Source organism: Thamnophis elegans, chromosome Z (assembly GCF_009769535.1).
Source record: "Thamnophis elegans isolate rThaEle1 chromosome Z, rThaEle1.pri, whole genome shotgun sequence".
Taxonomy (NCBI): Eukaryota; Metazoa; Chordata; class Lepidosauria; order Squamata; family Colubridae; genus Thamnophis; species Thamnophis elegans.
In genome coordinates this window covers 95,967,729-95,977,297 of record NC_045558.1, presented here as the reverse complement: position 1 = coordinate 95,977,297, position 9,569 = coordinate 95,967,729, and the positions used below count along the sequence as shown (strand labels likewise).

The following is a 9,569-nucleotide window of genomic DNA, read 5'->3' as shown; positions in this document are numbered from 1 at the left end:
GTGAGAAATATAACCACCTGTTTCGTGACTGATGTGATCCATCATGGCAAACCAGTTTGTGAAGTGTATCCTTGCAGGCCTTTGAAGAAAAAAAAAACTGCTCACAAAATGCTCTCACAAATTCCAAGTTAGTTTCTCTCCCGCCTGTTAAAAGCCTTCTGCTTCCTCTCGGAATGATACTTATGGGTATGCCCAGTGGGGTTGCTAACAGTCACTTGTACCCAGTTGGAGAGTAGAGTGGATAACTGAAGCTTCCCAACAAAATATGTTCTGGATACCACAGAGAAAATCTTTGTACTATAGTGAATGTGAAATGCTTTTTACATCCTGGTCATTACTGTAATGGATTTATGTTGCAGTTACATTGTGCTAATCTTTGGCTGTTCTAACAGGCTGCCTACACACTATCCTTTCTTCAAGCCAGCTAATTCTTCTGTCAAAGAAGAATTGAGATCTCTTTAGCCTGAACAAAGAGTTGAAGGCCGATTCGCGTCATGTTCTCAATTCCTGGTCAGGTCACCTGAGCTGATGTAGGTTTCATCTACAACCAGGACAGGGTTTATCATCTGCTAGGTGGTGGAATTCAATACTCTGGTGTGGAATTTAGTAGTCGGTGATCTTGCCAGATGCTTGATTTTTATAATATGGCATTGTTAATAGAATGATAGTTTCATCTCTATCTTATCTGTGTATCTATCATCTGCCTCCCTCCCTAACCTCCCTCCCTCCCTCACCTCCCATCTTTTGAACAGGATTTGGCATGCATCCTGTTCTTTCCCTTGTTATTCCCCAAAAGAGCAACCCTGTGAGGTAGGTTGGGCTGGGAGAAAGTGATGGGCCCAAAGTCATCCAGTGAGCCTCCATGGGCTAAATATGGATTAGAACAAGGAGGCCTTCTTAATAGGAATATGAGGTTTTCAAGTTAAGTTGGAAAATGTTCATTAGGTATATTTTTAAAAAGTAGCTAATATCTGCATCTATAGTCGCTTTGGGTGTGTTTTGCTGGAAAAGTGTAACAGACAGATAAATTGTCTGCAAATTAACATGAGTACATGGAGGTGCCTCCCATGCACCTGCAGATGTATTTTATTCATCTTACCTACTGAGTGCACATTACACTTAAGTCATCCTATTCAATGAATGGGACAGTGCTCTTTACTATCTTAGTCCTGTCCCACAAGACCTTAGTCCATCCCCATCAAGGTTCTAAACTTGCCTATAACTTTCAGACTCAGAAGAGCCACTCTCCCTGGTTAGCAGGATTCAGAATTGTGAACCCATATTTGAAATTATAGTTAAAACTTCTGCCAATAGAAAATGGCAGTCTGGGTTCACATAACAAGTTCAATCTTGGGTAAACCTTGATTAAAGGACCATATGAAATGGGATGGGTATGCATGATCAAAGCTCCAACCACCCAATTAATTATGGAAGGTGACTTAGCCTTTGTGTGAATGTAATGAGATACATTCCAGTTGATGAGATACACTCTCGCACTTCAGTTTTATCCAGTGTGAATCAATTCTGCGTTAATATAGAAAATATACCCAGTCCACATACCTTTTGTTTGGATAGTGGAAATTCTAAAGTGTTGGTTCATACCTAGCTTTCCCCCGCCTGTTCTGTCTTCCACAGATAGCACTCCCTAAGTCATATTCTCCAAGACTTCCTAAGAAACAGAGAAAGTACTGGAAGGAACAGATGACAGAGTGGATACACAGTTACCTGGTGCCCCAATATGCCTTTTCTGGACTGGTTCCTCTACCACTCAGTTGCCATGTGGCTGCTCCTCCAGAGTTTTGTTCTGATGGCCTTTTGTTTCCACTCAGCCACCACTTTTCCCAAGGGGTGTTACCCCTCCACAGAAGATGGCTTCAAAACGTTCCGCTGCAGCAAAGCTCAACTTACAGTTATCCCAAAAGATATACCCAATGATACCAACAAGTTATACTTGGATTATAACCAGATTTCTTTCCTGCCCAATGACGCCTTCCAACATTTGCCACTTCTAGTAGAACTAGACTTGTCCCACAATGTCATAAGTCGCATGGAAGTCGGAGTCTTTAGGGGCTTGTCAGAGAACCTGCATTCACTGGACTTGTCTTCTAACAAGCTAGTGTCAATCAATAAAGATGTCTTCAGTGCACTAAAAGCCAAAGCCAACTTATCCAACAATCCTTGGCTCTGTGACTGCACACTCCAGCAGCTCGTTGAGAGAGTAGAGCTGGTTGCTGGTACCTCTGATGGGATTGTGTGTGATGCCTCTGCACGGAAAGAGCACATTGGCAAGCCTTTTCTGCAGTTGATTGGAGACATAGATTTCTGCAACATCTATAAAAAAACCACAGACATCGCCATGTTGGTCACCATGTTCGGCTGGTTCGCCATGGTGATCTCATATTTAATCTACTATGTCCGGCAGAATCAAGAGGATGCCCGACGACACTTAGAGTATCTCAAGTCCTTGCCCAGCAAGCAGAAGAAGTCAGAAGAGTCATCTACAATTAGCACTGTAGTGTGACCAAAATTAATCCTTTCACCCTCACAAATCCCCAGGAAACTATTGTCCATTGGAGTAGATAGGTTTTACATCTACTTCAGGTGGATCGTGTCTGCTAGATGCTTGAATGCACAATGGCTGAAGAGACTGTTATTAAACAAAGAATGAAATTTTTAAAAGACTTAAGGAGGTAAGGCCTTGCTTATATAAAAGGCCTCTCTTACTTTCATTCCTGAGCAATGAAAAAACACAAGTAATCATAAATCATAGCCATGGTTGAATTCACTGGCACAATTCAATGTATGGAATAGTGCCATGTTATGTATCAGTTATTTCTCAGCCCTGCAATAGAGGCACCGTTGCACCCAGACTTTGCAAAACCTCACAGCTCTCAACTTGTACTATTCTATGAAGTTCCCATCCTATAATGTTCTAGAGATGCCAAGAATTGGGAGTGAGATGATTTTGTTGTTTTCTCTTGTTGTCACAAGGATTTTGCTGCAGCCCTAACTTACCGGAGTCAAGAGCAAACTTCCCCAACCTGGTTCCCACTAATTGTGTTGGGCGTTTAGGAGTTGCCCTTACATAGTGGTGGTATTCTAAGTTTTGGGAGGGAATAATAATAATAATAATAATAATAATAATAATAATAATACAGTAATAATTAAGTACTAGAAGACATGCCAGCCTGTTATTCATGTGCATAATCCCAAATTCAAATACTGATCCTTTTCTTTGGACACACACGTTAATAACCACTGTTGAGTTTCCTTTCCAATGCTTCATATCAAAATGGTTTTTTTTAAATAAATATTTTTCCTATTTGCAGGAATCTATTAGTATATTAAGTATAGAGGGGCGGTCAAATAATATATTAAGCCATTCTTGCCATTTTTATTGCTCTTTTAAGATCCTTTGTGGGGCCTATTTAGAAATGGAAAATCTCAATTGAAGTGATGCAGCAAAAATTCAGAAAAGGACACAAAGAAAACATTCATAATCACCTTGATCCAGAGAACAAGAGGAACAGCAGAAGCTGCAGACAAGGAATCTGCTTCTGCAACCAGTCAGCTAGCTTTGAAGTTATGTACGCAGTTACTTTGTGTGTAGGGGAAGAGGTAGCATGTGATTTCACATGGTTCAAAACTTCTTTGCCCAGCACATGGCTTGGTGAAGTCTAGGTAAGCAACCTTGTTGTCTGCAGGTTGGTGTTCTAAGAAAATGGAATCTGCCATGCTGTGACTTCACTTGATCAAGGTGTGATTATGCTTTTCACTCATTTTCTTTCTCGTTGCAAATGATTGCATCATGACAGTGGTGATAGAGGACTTCAAAAAGCCTAACAGTTGAGAGCTTTGTTCATTCTGATGAAATAACTTAGAGAAATAATAATTATTACACAGAAATCATCAACCAATAGCCAACATTATTTAGCTGGGCACGTATAAGCAACATATGTCACATGACCAAGAAATGTATAGCAGTTTTTTTTTTCTTCTCTCAAGGGAAACACTGCACATTTTCTTTGGCTAAATTTTCTGGACTTAAAAAAGTGGAAATTCAAACACATGTCAGTAGTTTTTAAAATGGGTCAATTTTTAAATATAATCTGTAGCAATAGCTGGATATCCATTTTGCTGGAATGCTTCACTTCTACTCATGAATATGGACTTATGGATCACTTATATAAATATTTGGATAAGTAGTCAAACATGAACTGGAAGATACATCTGCAATATATGTAAGGTATAGAATAGAATAATGAGGGTTATGTTCTTCAATACCTTTTTAAAAAACAAAATCGGTTCTAAAGTCAAATATGAGAATAACTTAACTGGATTCCAAAAGAGCATTGCTTTCTTTCCATTTGTCAGAACCAGAAATATGAACCCGTGAAATGGAGGAAAGGAGGGGGGGAGCCATTCACATCTTGCATTTTGTTATTTCTTCCCTCCTAGAATTGGGTCTGCTTGTGTGAATAAGAATCCAACACTTGAGCAATGATTTAAAAAAAAAAAAGTTTTTATAACAGCTTTCCTCAAGCCAGCATTTTCCAGACGTGTCAGATACAAACCCCAGCAGTCTCGATATGTAGCAGGATTGGGGATATTAAGAAATGCAGTCTTACATACTTGGTGCCTGTCAGGACTGTGGCTTGTATTGGAAATCTAATACAATTCATCCTCTGTGGTCAGCATTGTTAAAATAGGGCCACTAGCTGTATGGCTGGCCATTGATGCCTGTTTATTCTTCCTACCTATCTTCATGAATGTAAGCCAGATGTTCTCACATCTCAGCTGTGATAACCTCCATATCTCCAATTATCTGAAATGTGACAGGAATTGACATGGCTGAGATCCCCACATTGTGCTACTCGCCTAAGTAGGTTCTTTTTAAGGGAAACAAAATTATCCAGTTGTAACATTTGCAATGGGCTCCAACTCAGGCACCATGCCAGTAGAAAATGTAAACACGCCTGATGTCTCCTGCTACCCAACTTTGCACCACCTTTATTATACCAATGTGCCATTTTCAAGGGTTGCTTTGTCAAGATTTCCCTAAATACTGGAATAAGCAAATGTGGAGAACTTGAGGGAAGTGTGCTTGGAGACTGTTTTTACTTAATCTGGATATTGAGGTTGGAGATGGAGCTGTAGGCAATGAAACCATCTGTGTGGCATATCATTCAAAACTGCCATTATGACCTGGAGGTCCACCTGTATTCCTCATGTGCCTACCTGGTTTGTACTTGAGGGAATTCTGCCCTGCCAGGTTACTAGACCATCTTACACTCTGCTCTGGCCCATGAGGGTAAGAGGTAGAGAATCGCATCAACCTGCCATACTCTCAAGTGCCCTTCATTGAGAGGCTGTCTCCTCAAGAGCTTTATGGTCTGGTTTTTCAGGGCAGAGCTTTCTGTGGGTGGACAAGGTGTTTTTTTTTGCAAGTCCTACCTACTTTGTAACAAAATTCTTCCCTTGATTTTCAAGAGGTTCCGTCTTCTGTTTCCTTACCAATAAAAGCCAAAACGCCTTCATTGGAAGAAAGAGATTGTGCTGCCGTTGTGTACCATCAAACAGAAGGGGCGCTGGTCACCAAATGTTTGTGTGAGGATCCAGATGAGAGCTGACCTGCTACTGTGACCAAGTATTGAGGAAACAGGATGAGAAGAATGTACATGCTCTCTTTCTCCGCGGATAAGCAGCCTTATGCCTTGAGCTTTTCAAACTTAGTACCTCTTCTCTACATTCCCAGTATGCAGTTGGACTCCTCTAGTGGGATGCTGGTAGTTTATAAAGAGCTGCGCACAAAGAAAATCTTGAGAAATCAGAATGCTCACTGAAAAACCTTTACACATGCACAAAAGGGAGAAAACAAAGAAGTTATGTAATAATCAAAATATTTCCTGTTTTCCCTTTCCCAACAATGTTATTTATTTAATTTTCTTTTCCCATGAAAAAAGATAAATAAACAATAATTAAGCAGGATGTATTGAATGGTGCCATGATGTTCTTGTGTCTCTGGAAAGAGGTCCTTTTTTCATACAGCTGAACTGATGGGATGGACCAAGATATGTGGGTTCCTGCAGTGGGCAATATAGATCATTAGGTGGGTAGATGGATGGATGGATAGATATAGATTTTGTAGTGCACTTAGATATAACCACATACCAAATAAAAATACTGCTAAATATTAATATAAATGTCTCCTGTTTTTGCTACAAAATTAACTCAGTTTTGAATCTGAGAACCTAACATGCTGTTGGAAAGGTATGGATCTTCTGATTGCTTCCAAAACTTTTTTGCAAAGAAGTGCCTACTAATTTGATAAACAGGAAAATCAACTACTTCTGTGTTGGCATTATGAAACTGATTAAGTTAATACGAATTGTTCAAATTAATAGTCCCCAAAAATCAGCTTAGAAAATTGGCTAAAGTACATGATGGATGAGGCAGGTAAGAGGAAAGAGATCTTGATCTTTGTTTCTACTAAAGAACTGGTAGACAGGAAAAGATTCATTTTTTAAAAATTGATGAGTAATGAAAGAAAAATGGTGTAAAGTTGAACACTTTCCACAACAAAAATAGAAGAGCACTCTATAACATAGATGACAGCAACACCTGAAACTTAAAATACATAGCCTTCTTGGCACTTCCTATTTCTCCTATGGTTACAAGTTATATGCCTTGTACTGTACTCAGTTACTACATATATCATCATCATATTTTCATGGGTATGCCAAATACTAGTTGCATTTTGGAAAACTACTGCCATTGCTAACATCCCACACATAATAACCTAGAGCCTGACAGGGGCTCAGATTCTACTTGATATTACCCTAATATCATCGGACAAGAAAATTACTTTGCTACAAAAAACAAAAATCTTCAACAGCCACTTTCTGAAGTTGCTGCTTTAGGATTGGGCTGTTAGGACAAGATTGCTAATTCAACTTCTTTCTGGAGATGTTCAGGACTCATTCATGGAGCTTATTTCCTTGTTCTCCTGAGATGTGCAGGAAATTTCATTTAACTAGTTGTAACTGAATAATTTTGGCCCTAAACACAACTCCTGGGACCTTATAATGGTCTTGTGCAGGAATGAGAATCAGGATTAAAATAATCCCTAAAACATACCTTGTGTTTAGCTGGGCCTTAGCAAAAATGCATGACTGATTAGGTCCTCAATTTTAGAAGTAGTCAGGCAGGAGTAACTATACTGAGCCCTTTTGGATTAAAATACACTATAGCTGAATTTCAACTCTTGGTGGGTCTGCGAAGATACTTTTATTCTTCTGAATTACTAAATGTCTCCCTGGCTTCCTTTTTGTAGTGTTCAAAGTTTAGAAACAAGATATTACTACCCTACTTTCAGTCAAGAATGTGTAATATATCTTATCCTTGAATGAATAAAAGAAGCCTTTGGGGATTTGTGAATCGGAGAACAAGGTCATATCAAAGCCTTTGTGATAAGGTTACCATCTTCTTCCTCATTTCTTGGGCACGAGAACCTGCAGAATCCCCAGTGAACATGGTGCAAGTCATGCTGCCTTGAAAATCTGTAATTTCAACATATTTGGAGAGCAACAGGCCCAGGAAAGCAATATTATGTCTTGGCTATCAGATTAATTTATTGCCATCAATGCAATAAATGGGACAAATATATAAGGATCTAGAAAAAAAATATTTTAATTATTGCTTTGGCAGGAGCTGGTTGCGCAATCCAGATTTGTTTCTTAAGGGTTTGAAAAATAATTATTTTCCAGAACAAACTGATGTGGAAAGGAATGGAATTTGTATTCTGTATTTTTGAGATAACCAAGGTGTTTCTTCCAGGATTAGTTTGTCTTTAAAAACCCACTGTAGCTATAGCAGCAGGAAGTTTTGTATTTCATTTCTCTAACTCTTCTTGGAACGTTATTCAAGTATCTTCTGGATCAGAGATGGTATTCAGCAGGTTCTGATCAGTTCTGGAGAACCAGTAGTGAAAATTTTGAGTAGTCTGGAGAACTGGTAAATGCCACCTCTGACTGACCCCACCCCCATCTATTCTCTGCCTCCTGAGTCCCAGCTGATCTGGAGGAAATGGGGATTTTGCAGTAATCTTCCCCTGTCATGTCTACTAAGCTACACCCACTAAGCCACTCCATGCACACCAAGCCATGCCCACAGAACAGGTAATAAAAAAAATCTGAATCCCACCACTGTTCTGGATCATGTGAAGGCAAGTATCCCCTGGACCAAGAGACTGGAACCAAACTGATTTTGAAAGCTGGAGACCTGCCCGCCTGTTTTATTAATTGATTGTGTGCTTTGTTTTCTCCATGATGACCTGTCACTAAGCTTCATGTCTTACAAAGGTGTATCCATCTGCCTTCTGCTGGTCATCCTGTTCTCTTTTCCTCCATTTTTCCTAACATTAAAGCCTTTTCCAGACAGCATATTGTGTCTGAAGTAGGATCATTTGATTATTTGTGTCAAGAGTTTATGAGTTGACCCAATAGGCAACCCTGGGTTGATTTGTTTAATAATCTGTTTGCTTGTTTTCTTGAATCTCCATGGTATTCTTGAGTCTTCAACACCAAATTCAAAAACATCAGTATTATTTCTATCTGCTTATTATACTGTATTTTTTTTAAAAAATAAACAAAATCTCAGCCCTTCTTTGAAGAATGAGTGACTAATACAGGAGGGGAAACATTAGTTGACACTATAAGAATTGGGCTATTGCAATAGGAGAAATTTGTGCCCCAAATTGTTACACAACAGTCTTTCATTTGAATTGTGCAGACTCATAGCAAGCTCAACTGTATTTTAACACACTGTTTTAAAGATTATTTAGGGTCAACTGGAGCCACAGGTATCTTTCTATCTATTAATCTGCTTTGAAAAATATTAGGTTTAAATCCTTGGGCATTTGAAATTTTGGGGAACACACTTATCTCGGGAAATAGCTATTACAATAATTTCCTCATAAATGAAGGATAATTGGGTAACTGAATGGAGGTCAAGAAACAATTCAGCTTTTTTTGTCAAGAATATAAATGTTTATTAGGAAAGATATAATTTCTGAACTGCCATGAATGTAAATGTATTTTAAATACAGACATTTGCTGAATTAATTGTTTAATTATTTTAAGGCTACAATTCTTAAGATAGAAATTATGATCCCTGCTTCTATAAGCAACAATTATAGAAATAAATTGGATTCTCTGTACATACATTCTAAGGAAAGAACAATGGTCCCCAAATTACACTGCCTGGGATTCTCTTCTGTCAGACAGGCTTATATTGAGTGTTTTGGCATTAAATAGCCATCTCCAACTTTGCCCCTTCAAGATAATGGCTGCAGGTAAAAGGATTTTAGCCCAAATATTTGGAGGCAACTAGAATGAGTTGTCTTAAACTAGATTCCTAGACATCTATTGATCCTGTAATTAATGTGACTATACTGCTAAAGAATCCTGAAACATTAAGTATAAAATAATATAAAACCAAGAAAATAAGGGGAAAAAACAAAATAGCCCTTAAAAATACAGATATTAGGAAGAGCTAATAGCTGTTGGAAA

The 9,569-nt window shown here is 38.6% G+C and overlaps 1 protein-coding gene across 1 annotated transcript; it reads left to right on the top strand.

Annotated features, from left to right (window-relative positions):
• The first annotated feature begins 1,738 nt into the window (after positions 1-1,738).
• Positions 1,739-2,521, top strand: LRRC3C (leucine rich repeat containing 3C). Its single transcript, XM_032234733.1, has one exon. The coding sequence runs from the start codon at positions 1,739-1,741 to the stop codon at positions 2,519-2,521; it is 783 nt and encodes a 260-aa protein (XP_032090624.1).
• The last annotated feature ends 7,048 nt before the right edge of the window (positions 2,522-9,569 follow it).

What these genes read in the sequence shown, in the direction of transcription:
- LRRC3C (XM_032234733.1), top strand. Translation starts at nt 1,739, where the DNA reads ATGCCTTTTCTGGACTGGTTCCTCTACCACTCAGTTGCCATGTGGCTG.